The sequence below is a fragment of the Cupressus sempervirens genome, chromosome 9, assembly GCF_028749045.1.
Source record: "Cupressus sempervirens isolate cs-2001-9-10 chromosome 9, ASM2874904v1, whole genome shotgun sequence".
Classification (NCBI taxonomy): domain Eukaryota; kingdom Viridiplantae; phylum Streptophyta; class Pinopsida; order Cupressales; family Cupressaceae; genus Cupressus; species Cupressus sempervirens.
In genome coordinates this window covers 5,171,997-5,193,654 of record NC_143126.1, presented here as the reverse complement: position 1 = coordinate 5,193,654, position 21,658 = coordinate 5,171,997, and the positions used below count along the sequence as shown (strand labels likewise).

General features: G+C 37.3%; 1 protein-coding gene across 1 annotated transcript; it reads right to left on the bottom strand.

Moving 5' to 3' along the window:
- Window positions 1-18,950: 18,950 nt before the first annotated feature.
- Window positions 18,951-20,328, bottom strand: LOC149537341 (uncharacterized). Its single transcript, XM_089802854.1, has one exon. The coding sequence runs from the start codon at window positions 20,130-20,132 to the stop codon at window positions 19,512-19,514; it is 621 nt and encodes a 206-aa protein (XP_089658980.1). The 5' UTR covers window positions 20,133-20,328; the 3' UTR covers window positions 18,951-19,511.
- Window positions 20,329-21,658: the final 1,330 nt, after the last annotated feature.

Genomic DNA, 21,658 nt, shown 5'->3' with positions numbered 1-21,658 from the left:
CAAGCTTTGGGTTTAACCATGGAGGAAACTCTCTAATTAAGCGCGCTCAGGCTAGAGTAGTATTGGGATGGGTGACCTCTCGGGAAGTCCCAGTGCTCCACCCCTATGAGCATCACCTAGATCTAATGAGTTCTAAGTTTTACATTTATCCTCATGAGAGATGGAATCATGTTGAATCACTACTCATGAAACATGGGTCAATGAGTTTGACTTAAAATCACACAATTAAAATCCTGATAGCAACATCACAATTTGACTTGCTATGGAAATTATCTCCTACTTATCAATTGACGAGCTTAAGGGGCTTTCTAATGAATGGTTCATAAGGCACAAAACTAGGTGAAGGTTTTGCAAATGGGGTTGCAAGCTTTGGGTTTAAGCATGGAGGAAACTTTGTAGTTAAGTGTGCTCAGGCTGGAGTAGTATTGGGATGCATAACATCCTGAGAAGTCTCGGTGCTTCACCCCTATGAGCATCACCTAGATCCAATGAGTGCTAAGTGTTCCATTTATTCTCATGAGAGATTGATTCATGTTGAATCACTACTCATGAAACATGGGTCAATGAGTTTAACTCAAAATCACATAGTTAAAATCTTAATAGCAATATCACAATTTGACTTGCTGTGAAAATTATCTCCTACGTATCAATTGACAAGCTTAAAGGGATTTCTAATGAATGTTTCATAAGGCACAACACTTGGTGAAGGTTTTGAAAATGGGGTTGCAAGCTTTGGCTTTAACCATGGAGGAAACTTCGTAGTTAAGCACGCTTAGGTTGGAGTAGTACTGGGATGGGTGACCTCGTAAGAAGTCCCGGTGCTTCAACCCTGTAAGCATCACCTAGATCCAATGAGTGCTAAGTGTTCCATTTATTCTCATGAGATATGGATTCATGTTGAATCACTACTCACTAAACATGGGTCAATGAGTTTGACTCAAAATCACATAGTTAAAATCTTGATAGCAATATCACAATTTGACTTGTTGTAGAAATTATCTCCTACTTATAAATTGATGAGGTTAAGGGGCTTTCTAATGAATGGTTCATAAGGCACAACACTTGGTGAATGTTTTACAAATGGGGTTGAAAGCTTTGGTTTTAACCATGGAGGAAACTCCATAGTTGAGCGTGCTCAAGCTGGAGTAGTACTGGGATGGGTGACCTCCTGAGATGTCCTGGTGCTTCACCCTTGTGAGCATCACCTAGATCCAATGAGTGCTAAGTGTTCCATTTATTATCATGATAGATGGTTTCATGTTGAATCACTACTCATGAAACATGGGTCAATGAGTTTGACTCAAAATCACACAATTAAAATCCTTATAGCAATATCACAATTTGACTTGCTGTAGAAATTATCTCCTACTTATCAATTGATGAGCTTAAGGGGCTTTCTACTGAATGGTTCATAATTCACAACACTTGGTGAAGGTTTTTCAAATGGTGTTGTAGGCTTTGGGTTTAACCATGGAGGAAACTTTGTAGTTAAGCATGCTCAAGCTGGAGTAGTACTAGGATGGGTGACCTCTTGGGAAGTCTCGATGCTTCACCCCTGTGAGCATCACCTAGATCCAATGAATGGTAAGTGTTCCATTTATTCTTATGAGAGATTGATTCATGTTGAATCACTACTCATGAAACATGGGTCAATGAGTTTGACTCAAAATCACATAGTTAAAATCTTGATAGCAATATCACAATTTGACTTATTGTGGAAATTATCTCCTACTTATCAATTGACAAGATTAAGGGGCTTTCTAATGAAAGGTTCATAAGGCACAACACTTGGTGAAGGTTTTGCAAATGGGGTTGCAAGCTTTGGGTTTAACCATGGAGAAAACTTCGTAGTTAAGCATGCTCAGGCTAGAGTAGTACTGGGATGGGTGACCTCCCAGGAAGTTCCAGTGCTTCACCCCTATGAGCATCACCTAGATCTAATGAGTGCCAAGTGTTCCATTTATTCTCATGAGAGATGGATTCATGTTGAATCACTACTCATGAAACATGGGTCAATGAGTTTGACTAAAAATCACACATTTAAAATCCTGATAGCAATATCACAATTTGACTTGCTATGGAAATTATCTCCTAGTTATCAACTACAATAGTTTTATCAATAGAGAACTGAACAAAATTAACACTATTGCACACAATTGTCGGCACTACTAGTTTACGAATAATTATTTTTCTATTGTTATGATATTCCAGTACCTATATGATGTTTTGATTGGAGGCACCAGGATGAAGTTATGATTTTTTTTTGCCTTTGGTTTTTCCCTTTTTTGCTCCAGTGATCCTCTAATTTTATGCATTATAGGTGTCCACTTGTAAGTTCCTTCTCTTATCTGGAAGGCCATGTATACCTTGACAAGTTTTGTATGATATCTTAGGTGAGGTTCTTTATTAGACATGTGACTTTTTGCATGTCTATTTTCATTTAATGGGGCTATAACTTTTGTTCTTAATAGTTTTTGTATCTTTCATATACATTGATTGTGTTTGAGAAGAACCTCCTTATAACAATATCGTGAGAATGCTCGAAATAACAGAATACAAAGTGATAGCAGAACTCAGAATAAATCTACTGATCGCAGGCCACTTCGAGGGGGTAACCTCCTTTGAGCAAGCTCAATACAATAAATTCGTCCGTGCCCATCAAGGGCCTCAACCTATTCTTATATACTGGGTACGATCTAGAAAAGTAATACTACCTATGCATGTGGGATAATAAAATAAACTCACGGGACGACTTACAAAGCATATGCGTCCAACAACTCTACTGTAACAAAATAAACAGAAGGAACACACAGGTTCCTAACATCCCCTCTCCCTTAGAAAAAAGCTTTGTCCTCAAAGCTTAAGGTGTGGAAATTGTTGTTGAATCTGAAGAAGGGGTTCCCAGGTAGCATCCTCTGGTTGCATGCCATGCCACTGAATCAAGACCTCAGAGATGGAGCGAGAGCGAAGCTGGCGAGTGCGCTGGTCAATGATTGCCACCGGCTCCAGGATAATGGATCCTTCCGTATCCATTTCAGGGAGAGTAGTTTGTGCTCTGACAGTGGTACCCAGAACTTTCTTTAGACAAGAAACATGAAAGACTGGATGAATGCGGGAAGAAGGAGGAAGTTCCAGTTTATAAGCAACTGAACCAATCTTCTGCAGAACCTGATAAGGCCCATAAAATTTTGGGGCCAGCTTATGACGCCCTTTCAGCTTTAGGGAGGATTGTTTGTATGGCTGTAGACGAAGAAAAACCATATCCCCAACTTGAAATGAGCGCTCAGAACGGTGTTGATCTGCTTGCTGTTTCATCCGATTACGGGCCATGTGAAGATTATCCTGTAAGGTACGAAGAATCTGATCCCTGCTGCGGAGAACTATGTCAACTGCCTGGACTGGTGAGCTGTTGGGAGTGTAGGGAAGGAGCACTGGAGGTGCCTGACCATAGACTGCTTCATATGGAGTCATTTTAGAGGCAGTGTGGTAAGAGGTATTGTACCACCATTCAGCTAAAGGGAGCCACTTGGCCCACTGATGTTGCTGTTCGGAAGTGAAGCAACGAAGATAAGTTTCCAAGCATTTATTGACAATTTCCGTTTGACCATCAGTTTGTGGGTGATAGCCCGAACTCATCTTCAGTTTGGTGCCAGTTTTCTGAAACAGTTCAGTCCAAAAATGACTGGTAAAAGTTGCATCACGATCAAAGACAATGGAAGAAGGGAGTCCATGAAGACGAAATATCTGGTCCATGAAGATTTGTGCAACAGAGGAGGCAGTATAGGGGTGGCTGAGGGCACAAAAATGACTATATTTCGAGAGACGATCAACCACAACCAAGATCACTGTCTTGCCACCGGATTTAGGAAGCCCTTCAATGAAATCCATAGAAATATCAGTCCAAATCCGTGTAGGGATGGGCAATGGTTCGAGCAAGCCAGGAAGGAGGGTCGTTTCACCCTTGTGGCGTTGGCAAGTATCACATTCAGCCACCATCTGTTGAATCGTCTGTTTCATCCCTTTCCAAAAGAAGTTTCTCCTTGCTCGCTCATAAGTTTTGAGGAAGCCTGAGTGCCCTACTTAAGGAGAAGCATGGAGTTCATAAAAAATAGCCTGATGTAGAGCTGGGTTCTGAGGAAGCACTAGCCGACCCTTGTATCGAAGAGAAGCACCATCCCAAGAGTAATGTGGTATAGCAGAAGGATTATTGGCTAGCTGGTGAATGATTTGAGATAAAGAAGAGTCACTGTCATAGCCCTGCTGAACAGACGCTAACCAATTGGGAATGGGCTTAGAAATAGCGGAAAGTGAAGCTTGATTATCAAATGTGCGAGAAAGAGCATCTGCCACAATATTCTCCTTACCCTTCTTGTAGGTGATCTCATAATCATACCCCATGAGTTTGCTGACCCATTTCTGTTGTGTAGGAGAGGATACCCGTTGTTCCAGGAAGTATTTCAGACTTTGGTGATCGGTTCGGATGCAAAAATGACTCCCTAAGAGGTATGGCCGCCACTTCTGTACAGCATGCAAAATAGCCATCATTTCTTTTTCATAAGTAGAGAGGGCTAGATTCTTACCAGAGAGGGCTTTGCTAGTGAACGCAATAGGATGGTCATCTTGCAGGAGAACAGCACCCAATCCATTGCCGCAAGCATCACTCTCAATAGTGAAGGGTTTGGAAAAATCTGGCATCGCGAGAACAGGTGTACTGCACATAGCCTGTTTCAGTTGTTCAAATGCAGTCTCAGCAACAGGGGTCCAGGAGAAGGCATCCTTTTTTAACAGAGCTGTCAATGGTGCTGCAATTTTCCCGTAATCTTTAACAAACTTGCGGTAGTAGCCAGTCAACCCCAAAAAACCCCGAAGGCTCTTGAGAGTTTTAGGATGCGGCCAAGTTTTCATGGCATCTATTTTTGTAGGATCCACCCGCACTCCATGGTGTGCAACAATATGCCCGAGATACTCCACTTCCTCCTGGCCAAACACACATTTAGATAGTTTTGCACAGAGTTGATGATCAGAGAGAAGTTGCAAGACAAGCTCCAGATGATGGAGATGCTCAGCCCAAGTTTTGCTATATATGAGGATATCATCAAAGAAGACCAGAATGAATTTCCGGAGGTATGGTCGAAATATGTTATTCATCACTGCCTGAAATGTTGAAGGAGCATTCGTGAGGCCAAAGGGCATGACTAAAAATTCATAGTGACCATCATGTGTGCGGAAGGCAGTTTTAGGTATATCCTCCGCATTAACCCGAATTTGATGATACCCAGAACGAAGATCTAACTTGGAGAAAAAATGAGCCCCATGAAGTTCATCAAGAAGTTCATCAACAACTGGAATGGGAAACTTGTCCTTTATAGTGAGATGATTAAGTGCTCGGAAATCAATGCAGAGTCGCCAGGACCCATCTTTTTTGCGAACAAGCAGAACTGGAGAAGAAAAGGAACTGGTACTAGGGCGAATAATACCTTGCTTCAGTAAGTCACGGACAAGTATCTCGATTTCGGTCTTCTGATGAAATGGGTAGCGGTAGGGCCTGATGTTGGGCGGAACACTGCCAGGAAGGAGCTGAATACGGTGGTCCTCTGGACGAGAAGGAGGTAATCCCACAGGTTCAGCAAATATACCAGAATACTTGTCCAAAATGTGTTGGAGATCGGCAGGAGTGCTAGAGACTGCTGATGGCTGCATCTGAATGGAATGGAGCTGAGCGATGACACCATGTGAATTCTTCTTAAGAAGTTTTTCCATACGGTGTGAACTGATGATGCTGAGAGACCCTGGTTGTAAGCCTTTCAAAGTGTGTTGGTGCCCCTCGGCTGAAAACTGCATCCAAAGTTCAGCAAAATCCCAGAGAATGGGGCCAAGAGTGTGTAACCATTGGGCACCCAAAACCACATCACAACCACCTAAGGGTAAGGCAAACATGTCAGAGCGCATGTTATAAGCTCCAATAGAGAGATGCACATTGCGACATTTCCCTTTACAAGGTAAAGTGCCCCCATTGGCAATCATGACTTCAAAGCTAGAGCAGGGATGGATAAAGCAATCAGCCTGTTTGGCTATTCGTGGATCAATGAAGTTATGAGTGCTACCAGAATCAATGAGTATAGTAAGAGGGATCTTCTTGAAGAAACCCTGGACCCGCATGGTTTGTGGAGTAGTGACTCCTGCCAAAGCATGGACAGATATCTCTGGTGGAGCTTCTGGGGAAGGAGGTTCAGGCTGGTGAGGCTCAACCTCAGCATCCACTGTTTCCTGAGCATCTACATATTCTTCCAGTTCCGGTGGAGAATCCACATCCAAGAGATAGAGCTTTTGCTGAACACATCTATGGCCCCGAGACCATTTCTCATCACAATTATAACAAAGCCCTTTGTCTCGCCTAACTCGCATCTCTGTTTCAGACAAGTGCTTGATCGGAGTAGTTCTGGGAGCTGGTATGACTGGAGGGTTGTGAGAACCTGTATTTCTGAATGGAACAAAATTAGATCTGGAGCGTTGTAGAGCACTAATCTTGTCTTCCGCTAACTTAGCCAACCCAAGGGCTTCCATCATTGTAGTAGGTCGAAACATTTTGACTTCTGAGCGAAGTGCATCCTTCAGACCACTGACAAAACAACTACGGAAGAATTCATCAGACAAGCCCTCTGTGTGATTAGCTAATTTTTCAAACTCTGTCTGGTATTCTCTTACAGTGCCTGTTTGACGCAGTTTAGTGAGTGCTCCTGTGAAATCATCAAAGGAACTAGGGCCAAAGCGCTCCAAAATGAGGGTGCACAATTCGCTCCACGTTGGGCCTACATTAGCCTTGATGTACCAACGGAACCATTGAAGAGCTTCATGTTCCAAATGAAAAGATGCAAGGGAGACTTTGTGGTTATCCAAAGTATTATGCAAGCTGAAATACTGCTCTGCCCTATAGATCCATCCAGTCGGATCAGAACCATCGAAGCGTGGAAAATCAAGCTTTGGTCCACGGAAATTGCCAGAAGAGGACCCAGTATCTCCTGAATGGTTTCGGCTCATGGCTGACTGCTGAAAGTTAAGACCCAGAATTTTGTCATCCAGATCTTGAAGTCTGGTTTTGAGGGATGCAATTTCCTCTTCCATGATTTTTGCTCCTGTACGCGTAACAACCATAAAACAAGGTCTTTTTTTTTTTTTTTTTTTTTTTTGAAATGGGTAGAAGATGAGAAACAAAAACTTTTTTAGTTAAGGCAAACTTGGATTTGGGTAAAACTCATATAGGAAATGGGTGTTCGACGGGTGGTGGGAGACTATCTAGGGACAAGGGAAAAAGAAAAATGAGGGTTTCAAGGGTAGGGAGGCGAAATGAGGCGAACAGTCCAAGAGGGATAAGGGAGCAAAATGAGGAATTGAATTGCAGACGTTCTGCGGAAGTATGAGCAGAAACAGAAAGCAAACAAGGAAGCTACGACTAAAAAACAGAAAAAATTTTACTCTTTTTTTTTTTTTTTTTTTTTTTTTTTTTTCTGAACAGTCGACTTAGAAAAATTCACGCACAGACAGAACAACTGAAAAGAGTTATTGCAATAACAAGAGATATTAGAAGTGAGAGGAACCTGAAGGCCACGACAGAAAAAATTTGATGTAATTTCTACCCAGCGAGCCCAAGAGAGTGCTCTGATACCAGATGAGAAGAACCTCCTTATAACAATATCGTGAGAATGCTCGAAATAACAGAATACAAAGTGATAGCAGAACTCAGAATAAATCTACTGATCGCAGGCCACTTCGAGGGGGTAACCTCCTTTGAGCAAGCTCAATACAATAAATTCGTCCGTGCCCATCAAGGGCCTCAACCTATTCTTATATACTGGGTACGATCTAGAAAAGTAATACTACCTATGCATGTGGGATAATAAAATAAACTCACGGGACGACTTACAAAGCATATGCGTCCAACAACTCTACTGTAACAAAATAAACAGAAGGAACACACAAGTTCCTAACAGTGTTTGGTTGTACTTCTCGGTGTGATACAATATTCATATCACCATAGTTGAGCTAGTGGTGGTTGTACTCTATCACTTTTTATTTTAGGTGCTCAATGATGATAATTAAATTGTCATCTCCTTAAAATGTGACAATTAGTTGCATCTTAGGTTTGCATTTCATTTCTTTAGTTCTCATTTTTCCTCATCCAAAAGGTATTTTCAACAGGTTGATATAACTGTTGCGGTTTACCCTCTATTCATGACCCCAAGGAAACTTGATACCACCTCAATGATCTTGATCAATAGTAGCATCAACAGTCTATATATGTGTCCAATTAATGCCCCATATCCTTGATTCATCAACACACCTTATGGTGCATCCATGCTCAATCAATTCCATATATTCACTATCATCATTGAATCCTATCACCAGGGGCACCCAAAAAAATCTTTGTTTGATCTGCAGATTCTTTCTCATTAAAGGCACCCATGCCTTCATCTTTTTATCATATCCCTCATATGATTGGTGCCACCTTACTCATTGAAACTCTCTCCTATTTCTACTACACCAATCTCTGAACCATTGTAGAGGATGAATGATCAAGCATTGCCTTCTCTCTCATTTCATTAATGACACCATTGTCTAAACTAGATTCATCCAAATCAGCCACATCAAATTTAATCTATGCTACATGGAATATCTACACTAGAGCACTTGATTTTTTCTCCATACTGTTGTTTACAAAATATTCCAACAAATTGCATCAGTTTTTCATGGCAAGTGATTATCCTACATCAATCTAAGTCAACCACATCTAGTTATCTAGCTAATGATTCTATCCTAAACTAGTTATTTGTACAACTCTATATCTTGAGATAGGACAAGTTGGTTTTCCAACTCCACATCCTGAGATAGGATGGTTTCATCTATTTGACATATTTTGATTGATCTTCCCTCTCACTTGGCAATTACACTATTATGTTATTTCAGATTTTTGTGTAATCCAACTCTTTGACACAACCACTCTTATCATGATTCGTAGTCTTTTCATTTTCATTTTCATAAATACAATTCGATTTTTCCAATTTCATTTATGAGGGGGCAACATATCAATAACAACTAGTATCATCTAAGTTTCTCATGCAAGTTTTTCAACCATTCAATCCATTCTACTCCAGCCAATCAAACGGATTTGCATGTTTCCAAATCAAACCTTTTTAGTAAATCCTTTAAGTACTTAGTCTCAGAAATAAAGATTCCTTCTTTATTTTGTACAATCTATAATCCTAGAAAATATTTCATTTCTCCTATCATACTCATCTCAAATTCTTTCTTCATTTCTTTTGCAAACTTCTTACTTTCTTCATCATTTCCTCCAAATATGGTATCATCAATGAATATTACCAAAATTATCAAACCATCATCAATTTCTTTCCAATACAGATTACTATCTGCCATACCTTTACTATATCCAAGCTTTATCAAATGCTTGTCCAACCTTGTATACCAGGTTCTTGGTGCTTGCTTCAAGCCATACAATGCTTTCTTCAGTTTGCATACTATGTCCTTATCATCTATCAAAGGACAACCTTTAGGCTACTCTATGTACACTTCTTCATCAAGCTCTCCATTTAGAAATGTTGACTTGACATCCATCTAATACACTTTGAATTTCTTTTGTGCTTCAAAGGCTAAGAATAATCTTACTGCTTCTATTCTAGCCATTGGAGCATGGGTATCCTCATAATCTATTCCTTCTTGTTGTGAGTAACCTTTACATACCAATATTGCCTTGTTCCTTACAACTTTGCCTTGTTTATTCATCTTGTTCCTAAATACCCATTTGGTTCCTATCACATTCTTATCTGTTGGTCTGGGAACCAATTCCCATGTCTCATTTTTTACTATTTGATCCAATTCCTCTTTCATAGCTTGTTTCCAATAATCATCTTTGCATGCTTCATCTGCATTCTTGGGTTCAACTTGAGATTTCAAGCATAGTTCTTCATCGACTCTACTTCTTGTCATCACACCCTTATCTTTTCTTCTGGTGATATGCTCATGTGGATGATTCTTTATCATATTCTTTCTCGAAGTAGGAGTTGTTATCTCAACTCTTGGCTCTACTGAAGGTTCTGAGCTTTGTTCTTTCCTTAACTCTCCTTCATTTTGAAAATCATTGTTAATCTCAAGAATACTTCATCATTCCTTGGCTTAGTAAAAACATCATTATCTGAATTGTAATTTCTCATCAATTCTCACATTTGTACTTTCCATAATAGTCTTAGTTCTCTAATTATAACATCTATAAGCCTTGCTTTTCAATGAATAACCAAGAAACATACCTTCATCACTTCTAGCATCAAACTTACCAATATCATCATCTCTTTTGATATAACACTTACTTCCAAAAAATCTAAAATACTTAACTGTAGGTGAGTGACCAAACCATAATTCATAAGGGATTCCATTTGTGTCTTTCCTAACTTGTACTCTATTCATGGTGTAGACTGTTGTATTCATAGCTTCTCTCCAAAACATCTTGGATACACCATTCTTAGCTAACATAGCTCTTACAGCTTCTATAATAGATCTATTTCTTCTCTCTACAATGCCATTTTGTTTAGGGGTTCTCAGAGCTAATAACTGTCTTTTGATTCCATTTTTTTCACAAAACATGTTAAACTCATTTGAAGTGAATTCTCCTCCTCTATGTGATCTTAAACATTTAATCTTCATACTAGATTCATTCTCAACTCTATTCTTGAATATCTTAAACTCATCAAATGCCTCAGATTTCTCTTTAAGAAATACAACCCACATCATTCTAAAAAAGTCATCAACTAGAATCATAAAAAACCTTTCACCATAGAATCCTTTAGTCTTTGTAGGATCGTTGAGATCTATGTGTACAATCTCCAACTTTGTTGTAGTAGTAAACTTCTTACAGGGAAAAGAAGTTCTATTATGCGTTGCCAACACACATTCCTTGCAAATGGTGTTAGTAGGTTTTACAATCTTAGGCAAATCTCTAACTGCAAACATACTACTAGTCTTCACAATATTATCAAATTTTATATGAGAAAATCTCTTATTCCATAACCAATTGTCATCTACCTTTGCAACCGAACATGTCATTTTAGTAGGATTCAATTGAAATACATTACCTATGGATCTGGTTCTTTTTCCAATTACCTTTCCATCTTTATCTCTAATCATGCATGTCTTCTTAGTGAACTACAACTGATAACTTTTTTCCACTAGTTGTCCAACACTCAAAATATTGTGCTTCAAACCATCAACAAAATATGCATCCTTAGTGTTAGCTTTACCATCAAGAGTTATAGATCCAATACCTTTAACTTGGCATGTTGCATTGTTTCCAACTCTGAAAATGCCTCCATTTTGAAGTCAAAAAACTTGTTCATATCACCAATCATATGATGTGAACAACCACTATCAATTATTCAATTAGATTTATTTTCAACTTGTGACACCGATGATACTTTTTCTAGACTTTCTTCTTTAATTGCCACAAATCCAATTTCATCATCATTGGCACTTGCTTCTTGTCCACCAAAATCATTATCTTCATTTTCATACAAACACTCTCTATCTTTTCTAGGTTTGTAATTTTCTTTGTACTTTTTCTCTCTTTTAGGACACTTAGATACATAATGACCATATTCATCACAAGTCCAACATTTAAAGATTTTCTTACCTCCTTTTTCTCTTCTTACTAGAAGGACTACTCCTTCAATATTTCTTTCTTTCTTAGATCTATTGATGCTAGCAAAATCTCCTCTAGCACCTATTCTTATTGATAAATTAGGTCAAATATTCAAGGCACTAAAAATTGTCTCTATTTTGGTCAACTATTTAGATTGTCTAAGCTCATTCTCAACTGCTTCAAGTCTTCCAAGCAATGTCTCCTTTGTGAAATCTTTGGTACAAGATATCAACAACTGTATCATTTGAACTGCTAGCTTGAATGGTGGTATTTAGCTCTTCAATATCTTCCATATAACCTTATCATCTTCTTTGGTTCCTCCTTGAGATCTAATACTTGTAGTAATTTTTGATATTCTGCCTACAAATGTTCTTACAGATTCATCTTCCATCATTTTACAATCTTGAAATGCACAAATCCAACTTTGTAGCCTCAATTTCTTAGAATGTTCATCACCTTCAGAAGTGTTTTTCAAAGCTTTCCAAATCAAATGTGAAGTAGCAAGTGATTTTACCTAATTGTATTCGATTTCGGGAAGTGCAGTCAACAATGCTTCTCTGGCTCTCATGTTGCGCATAATAAGGTCTCTTTCTACCTTGGTACAAGTTTCCAAATATTTTTCAGCAATGATTATCTTCAATGATTTTGTCAAGATTCGAACCCATACACAACAAATGTGTCTTCATCTTTTCCTTTCAGCTATCATAATTTGTTCCATGAAACTTCGATCTATCTTTTCTAAACATGTTTGCTAGGGATCTCTCAAAGTTGTTAAACTTTATCTTCAAGGACCTGATGCTCTGATACCAATTGTTAGAAACAATAGTCCACCATGATAAATAAGAGGTGGGGAGGGGGGTGTGAATCAGTTATCCAACAATTAACCCATTTATCTTCATTAAAAAAATGTGACCATTCAACCAAAGTAAATAGCAACCATACAAAGATGCATATAAACAATTACACTAGATTTGTTTACTAGGGAAAACTTTGATTAGAGGGAAAACCCTCGTGGGAATGATGTCCACAAGATGATGTACTAATATAAATATTCTTTGTTAGAGGATGGACCCTGTTAGGAGTCTATTACAACATTTAGTACATATGAGTCCCTATTAGGAGGGTTTGAATCTCTGTTAGGAGATTTCAACCCTGTTAGGAGTTGTAGTACAATGTATGCAAGACAATTCCACTACCCAAACATGCAATTTCAACTACAAGAAGAGCTCACTATACGGTTTCATAATAGATGAAGATAATCACACCATTGTCTTTCTCAAGGATACTATATTTATTCTAAAAACTACCTATTCCATCAGGAAATACACTTGAATTGTCAACCTAGGGATGTAGTACTTGAAATGGGTCAGCACGGTATGTGCACAAAGTTCATTTAAGAGTATTAACACCTATGCTGTAGGAAAGTAAAATTCATGAAAAGAATCTATACTACTATTACAAAATAGTAAACACACTTGAACTGACAATAGATAACTGTAGAAAGCTTTGGAAAATGAACCTAAACTAGTTAACAACTCAAAACATCCACCATGATCATTTTCTGCAAGTGCTACAGGAACTTTCACGATAACAATGCTGCATGACTAATACAATAAATCTATCTTGAGAATGGGAAATTGCAAAGAATGAATCTACTCTACCTAAATCTATTCCACCTCCCAAGTGGGCCCCCTTAGGTGGTTTTAAATAACTATGAACACAAGAAGTATTCCAAAATCACTCTTTCATTAAAATCCTTCTTGGATTACATCAACTGAATAATTCATGAAGAACAGAAAAAAGAGTAACTTCTGAAACTTAAACCATCATTGTCTATATTTTCATTAGCTTACTAAGACAATCTAAATCTATTATATAGAGGTTTGGATACTTATTAAAAATATGACATGAAAGTCTTGAACAAACATCGCTAGAAAAGAAGGCAGAAGATCAACCATGACATAGTACATTTATTACTAGGCAACATAATAACAACTTGCAAGAAATATAGCAAGTTGTGTCTCCTAGATTTTCTGGAATAGTAACTCCTCTGTAGGCATGACTTATCCATAGGAACTTAACTGGACTTTCCTTACCATGATCGGTCTCCATCATCCTCTTCCTTTAATGCAGTAATCACCACCCTTTGCATCACTCTTCATTTTTCTGAAAGTTAGAAACATCTGGAACATATATGCAAGATAACACTCCTACTCTAATTCATATATTAGAACATAGCTTAAGATATTTATGTGAAATACTGCATTCTATGTATAATATTAAGCAAAGCATGTCACACACACTACCCATAGGTTTAGTAAGTTCTAGCTATCTCTGGCATAGGCTCACAAGATATTTACACAACTTTTGGAAATGTTTTTGACAAAGCACAAAGAGTAAGTCCAAACTATGAAAACTACATCAAAATTGAGACATTAATATGCATCATCACTCACTGCTCAAACAAGTAATTTATTGTTATGTTCTTCTTTCCTTTGTTCTATCAATCGAACTGATCATTGTCAAACCTTGTAGACTTGGTCACAAACTTTAGATCCAAGTATCCAACCTCGGATCACTTAGCAAAACTTTAGCAATGAAGTTTCCTTCACTTTTTCTCTACTCTAATCAACTTTTCATTCCACTCTTATTGTTGGCTATCATCAATAAAAAACATAACTTATGAAAAAGGAAAATGTCCTTCCTTTATACCAAGTCCATAATACAATTCCTTGAGTCGGTTGTTAGACCTTCTCAATTAATTATTATAGGACCACACACTTAGGAATAACATTAATCTTCCACCTTGCAATTTGAATAACTTTCTGTATACGCAATATCATGACATGCAAACTTAGCCACATCATCACCAACATATCTTCTTCACATTCTCAACCTCGATTCTCAAAATAACAACTCTGCTAAGAGATATAACAAGTTTACCAATTAATACCTTTGTAAACTCTATCTCAGAATAGACATCATCAAAACTTACATAAATTCTTCCAAACTTGTCATTTCTTCATCCGATGTTAACTACATATACTAGATGCTCAAAAGTATCTCCCATAACCTTGGATAGTTAGAATACTCAACTAGTTGTTCGTACCAACTTGAGCTTTTCATTGTTCTTCTATTAGATACCACAGAAAACTATTATGTTGACATCAATGAAAAACTCAGTCATGAATGTAACATATCATCATAGTAACATATCTACAATACTCCCCCATAGGAATATCATCAGCATTCATGCTTCCAACAATCTCTCAACAAGATCTTGGACCTTAAAATTGAAAAATTTCTAGGGAGATTAAAGGGAATGTCTCTCTTTGCATGAATAAAGAAGAAATTGTATTTGGAAAGCCTAATTAGTAGTTGTAAAAGAAATATGGAACTATGGAAAGCAAAAGGTTGGCCAGTTTTAATGATCAAATTGATGTTATTGACTATGGTAGTGTACTCTATGTTATTTGTGACAGTACCTAAGGAGGTTAAAGAAACTTTAATTCAAACCATGAAGAAATTATTTTGGATTGGAATGAAAGACCATTGGGAATTTCCTTTCATATCATTGAGAAAATATGCATGCCTTAGGAGGTAGGGCCATCTCTATAGATAACACAACCTATATGGCATAAGACAACAAACCTTGTATTTATATAGGAGCAAGTTCTTAAACTATGGTGATGAAAATGAGATCCCAAAGTGGAAATGGAAATCTATGAAAACTTTAAATGTGATGAGAAATTAGATAGGATCACTGGTGATATCCTTATCAAAAGAATTTTCTCACATAAAATAAAGAAGACATTGTGAGATGAGTTTTTTGGCCTTTGGAAAATACAAGGTCAAATTATTTATATAGTGAAAGAAGTCACCATGATAAAATAAGATTGATTGAAAAAGATACTATGGAGAAGATTTGTGATACCTATAGATAGGGTCCTTGTTTGTATGGACATCTCAAGAAGGAAGAAAGTCTACATCACCTTCTCGTCCCTTGTTCGTTCTCAAAATATGCTATAAATAGTTTGGGGAAAAATTAAGCTCCCAGTGATCATTTCCATAGGAACTCCTATCTTGGTTCACAATGTAGTGTGAGAAAGAAAGAGATTGTTTGATATAAATTGGACCGCCCTTTTATCTACCATAGTTTGGAAAATTTGGAAAAAGAAAAAGAAACAAATGATATAGGAGAAAGCAATGACCCAACATTAGCTAAAAAGAAGATTGAGTCAAGTAATTGCACTTACCAATAATACTACCAAAACTTACTGAACCACACCTATACAAGATGATATGATGAAATCATAAAAAATATCTTTGGGTCTTAAAGTTTCCCTCATTAATGGGGCTTAAAAAAATAATCCTCTAATCAATCCATAACTGGGAGTTAGGTTGTTTGATCCAAAGAATGGTTGGGTAAAAATTAATTATAATGGTACAATGATGGGGGATCAAATTTTAATTGATTCTAGATGCATCATGCAAGTTAGACACATGGGAATCAAATTAGCAGAGAAATTAGAGAATATACCTTGTATAATTTTAAGTAGCTCTACTTGGATTCCAATTGGGGTTGAAGTGGGAGCTACTTGGATTACAATTGGGGTTGACGAGGAATGTACGATGCCAGCATGTCAAAGGCGACTCTCTGATAATAATTAACACCATTACACAAGCTTCGACTCCCAATTGGAAATTAGATGGGTGGTTGAAACCAAATTTGGATTTGATTAGTCAATTTTAAGAATATAAAATCTCACATATTTATCGTGAGGGGAACAACTCTAAAAATTTAATGCCAAATTAGCCTTAGAGAACCCTCTGAGCCAAAGATTAGACACACACAAATGGCCTTGGTTCCTTTAATCATGTTTCTTACCAATGCATTATGAATGAACTGCAACATTTGGAAAGCATATGGGACAATAATGGGGCATTGATAGCTAGAGATGATTATTTTACCTCAGAGAGAGAGAGAGAGAGAGAGAGTAGGATAATGATCTAGAGAGATACATAGAGGCAAGGAGAGGGAGGGAGAGATAGAGGGTTGGAGAGAGAGAGAGAGAGAGAGAGAGAGAGAGAGAAGAGGGTAAGGGACATGAGGTATCGAGGGTACGAGAAGGATGAGTGTGAGATAAAGGAGTTAAAGAGGGAGGGAAGGGGAGAGAGATGAGATATATATCAAGGAGGAAAATTAGGGCTCTAAATGGATAGAGACAGTGATGAAGGAAGATGAGAGGGAGGGGAAATGAGAAGAGCCACACATGAACATGTTTCTATAATAAATTCTATTGATTGCATCTTGTAAAGCATATAGTAGAAATAATCTAGACCTTTTAGTGAACATTTCAAAAAAAAATTACACACGACACTAAAAATGGCATACTTCTCCCAATCCTTGAAGATAGTGATCCTCGGTCCATCTCAAAGAAACTAGACCCAAAATATAGTAGCTATCATGATCATCCTCTTTCTATAGAAGAAATTGATGAAGACCTCTATTGTATAACTTAGAAAATTTCCTAGGAATTAATGATCTTCCAGTTGAATTCTATAGATCTGTTTCACCATGCATTGATGAGGACTTTTATAATGTCTAACCAAGAGGCATTGAGACATCATCTTTGGGTAATACTATTAATCAGGGATGATAAAGTTAATTTCCAAAGGCAACAATGAGGGCATCGACAATAGATGGAGACCTATTGCAGTCCTCAAAACATCTTACAAGATTATTGCTAATGCTTTAGCAAGAAGAACTAAATATATAACCAAAAAAAAAAATCCAACCTTAGTAGATTGGAATCCATATAATTCTCTAATAAAACTATGTGCTATGTAATTCTTTTATAAAACTATGTGCTCTCTAATTTTCTAATTGCCTTCATGGTCAATGAACATCATCATCATTCAACATTCATATATTTTATGAAAAACGACACCTTGAGAATAATCGTTCTTGAGACACCTATATATATATATATATATATATATATAATTAATACTACATGCTATGTAAGTCTCTTATAAAACTATATGCTCTCAACAATGTGCTTTTTTATGCAACTCTCTTATAAAATTGTGTGCTCTAAAATTTTTTACTTATGTTTTATTTCTTTCCTAATAAAAACTATGTTATGTTTTTTCTTATGTTTTATGTTTTTTTTTCTAATAAAAACTATGTTATGTTTTCTCTTATGTTTTATGTATTGAAAAGGTTATGTGCTCTAGAGTCTAAACTAGGGTTATGTGCTCTAAACTATGTGCTCTCTAATTTTCTAATAAAAACTACATTGAAAAGATTATGCACTCTAAACTATGTGCTCTCTAATTTTCTAATGAAAATTAAATTTGAAAGGTTGTGTTCCAAACTATTTGATTTCCAATTTTTGCTCTCTATTTTTCTAAATACTTTCCTTATGTTCTATGTAATTTTGTAATAAAAACTATATTGAAAATGCTAATTTTGTAATAAAAATTATATTGAAAGGTTATGTGCTCTAAAGTCTAAATTATGTCCATTCTAATTTTCTAAATGCTTTCTTATGTTTTATGTAATTTTCTAATTAAAACTATATTGAAAAGGCAAAAAGATGTTCGATCATTATCATTCTTTATTATCTAATACTATATTGGAAAGGGCAAACAAAAATTTTTAAAATTGAAGGACAAGTAATGATGTATAATTTTTTATTAATAAAAAAAGGAAAAGCGATGTTTTTTCACAGCTATCTGCCCACAAAAGAAAATGTTTAATGTTTGTAAAGGACTCCACGAGTGTTCTATTTTAGCAACTATTTACCCTATAAAGAAAATATTTAATTTTGATATTAAAAAAATTCTTGTTTAAATTTTCAATTATTACAACTTATAGTTTCATTATTTTATATTAATTATCTTTTATAATAAAAAAAATTCAGTACCAGCTAACAAATATTTAATTTTAAGTTTTTTCCATATTTACATATTTAACTCTTGGTTTTTAATATTTGATTGTTTAAATCTTCATTTTTTTAGTTTTAGGCTTTTCAAATTTAATTGTTGAAATTTATATTTTTAATTGATATTTAATCTCTCATTATAAAATTATAAAAATTATGCACCACCTATGAGAATCTATTTATTTATTTAATCAACTCAACGACCAACCCTGATTCCGCGGTATAGTCTGGCACGTTTGATACCCTACATTCCTACACTAATTTTAAAGAGAAAAACGACGAAACATTTTACCGTGGGAGAAGTAAAATACTGCAACTTTACTGATACGCATCAATTCTGAATAATACAATGCATGAACAGCTTCATGGCGAGACAAATTGTAATAACACCATTTACAGTAGGTGCCATATCTATGCCATGTCTACCGAGAGTTAACTTCCTCCATACAACATACAAAACAGAACAATTGGCTTGTTCATCCACCCACTTTCCTGTTCTTACCTACCATTAATGGCGGACAGCATATCCACCCCATTATTCTCTAAATATCTGCACTATATGAAAACCCCTTCTACACTACAGAAAAGTAACAGAAATTCGGCCTCATCTCAACCAATCCTTTTTATCTCCAAAGCTTAACTGCACAGATGCAAAAACATTGGCTGAAGTGTCGATTCAAACCCTCGACGTAGAACCACTGTTTGATGGAAATCACTATGCTACAGATTCATGTCATTTGACGCAAATTAAGGCCAGATTGTTCTTCCCTATTAAAATTTGGGACAATCAAGGCACAAAATTCGATACAGAGAGACTAAATCTAACAATTTCTAGTAAAACAGAGTGTAAAGAAGTCATCTTAAAGCAGGCCTAACAAGCGCCTCAGATCCATAGTTGCAGAGCTATCAATTTCCGGTAACTCGTCTTCACTCAAACCCCGTTCTTCAACAACAGACGCCGCCGCCTTCCTGACGGAAAACTTTGGCAAAGGCAAAGCACTCGGCGCCGGAGAATTTGCAAAAGCAGGCCCGGCCCATTCTTCCGGCCGTGGCTTCGTCTTTGAAGCTTTCACAAAGGTCCCGGGCTCGAACCCTGCAGATCTCGTAGGGCGTGCCACAAATTCAGCTTTTGGAGGGCTCACGCCGAGCCTTCCCATGGCATGACTCATATTTTCTACCGCCTGTCCCCTCTTCAAGATCGTCACTTGCCCCATCACAATACTGTTCTTCGCTTGCTCCTTCCCGTTCGGTTTCCAGTTCTGTCTGTGAGAATTCTGACTCCAACCCTGATTCTTCACGGATCTTTTCCCACAATCCGTCACAGCCTCAGGAGGAGGAGATTTTAGCTGCCGTTTCTTCTCCTGCCCCGATTTCTTCCTCGGCGGAGACTTAGATTTCGATTTCACAGGCCGATAAACGGCCCCCATTAACCCGTCGTAAGGACTCAGACAATCCTGAGCCTGCATCACAGCCGTCCCCATTTTTCACCCCCGCTTTCTCCCAACAACTATCAAATTACAGATCTACAAACAGAGATCAAAGTACAGAATCACGGATCGAGATCAGATTGTGCTTTGATTCAGGAAGGCAGAGTTCTAAGGCCATGAAATAGGCATCTTGTCCGTTAATCCCTTCTCGTGCTGCTTCCATGAAGGCTCCTGAAAATCCCGATCTGATTTCCCCTGCTTTATAGACACGATATTTCACACGATGTGAGGTCCTTGCTTGTTCAAAGGTCGGTGACCTATGATTAGATTAATCCATAGTTAATTAGTGGCTTAAACTAGTTGTTAACTGTCCTAAGTAGGAAAATAAACACGTTTTAACTTTAGGTTGAACGAAGACGCGTACCGGAAGAATAGGTAAGCGTTTTTTGACGTGCGGGACAAGTTGCTGCCACCTGGCAAGAGTCCGCGGGCCACGTCGCGGTTGACTGACTGATTATATTCGCTATTTTGAAATTTTCTATAAAGTCCGCCCGCCACATGATATCGCGTAGAAGGGGTCAACAGGAAAAGCGTGGGACCCACGTTACATGAAATTGTGGGGCCCAGTCCTCGAAATAGTCGAGGCCATTATTAGAAGCTCGTTAGAGCGCTTTGATTTTTTCACCTGCTTTATACAGATTTTTTTGGTCTTATTAAATGATATTCGGGATATTTTTATTTTTTCTCGGCTGCCCGCCAGAACACGGTATTCGTGCCGCTTGTTTTTCACGTTGATTGAATGAGTGTAATGGCTTTAATAACTATTTTTTTATTTTTTTTAAAAATTATTTTGTATATGCGCGGATGTCCTGAAATAGTCGTAGTATATGCTTTATTTTGGGTTCATATCAATATTGGGAGGGTATCTATCACTAGCAATCGCACCTTACTGTGCAATAGGTACACCATATTTTGGTGTAAAATTTTTCTTAACTAATAGAAACAAGACATTTTATTTGGTCTTCTCAATCTCCATCTCCACACATCTTTATGCCCCCTTACTCTCTCTCTCTTCCCTCTACACCACTCCCTCTATATTTTCCCTCTTTCTCCCTCTCTCTATCGCTCTCCATCTCTCCATTTTCATCTTTCTTTGTCTCTCACTCTCATTCTTTCCTCGTGTCTCCTTTACAAATATTTTCTATATAGTATTAATTAAATTAATATCAAGACATTAGATTCTTCAATCTATATTATTTAGAGTAGACTTTGGATTTAGCTATTCGAATTTTATTTAAGTCAAATAATGTTTCAAATCATACTCAATGAACCACCATCGAGAAATTGTATCATATCTATCTTTACTTCTTTCTTCCCTTGTTTGTATCTCCTTACCTTTCCCCACCCTATCTCCCTAAATACATATCTTTTCTATCTCCTTGCTTTGTCTCTATCTCCTTACCTCTCCCCACCCCCTCTGCCTACATATGTAGGCTTTCTTTCTCCCTCCTTTGTCTCTATCTCCTTATCTCTTCTCAACCCCTTTCCCCTTTCCTACATATGTATCATTTCTATCTCCA

Bases quoted from the DNA above. Each gene is read 5' to 3' on its own strand.
- LOC149537341 (XM_089802854.1), bottom strand. From the start codon at position 20,132: ATGGGGACGGCTGTGATGCAGGCTCAGGATTGTCTGAGTCCTTACGAC.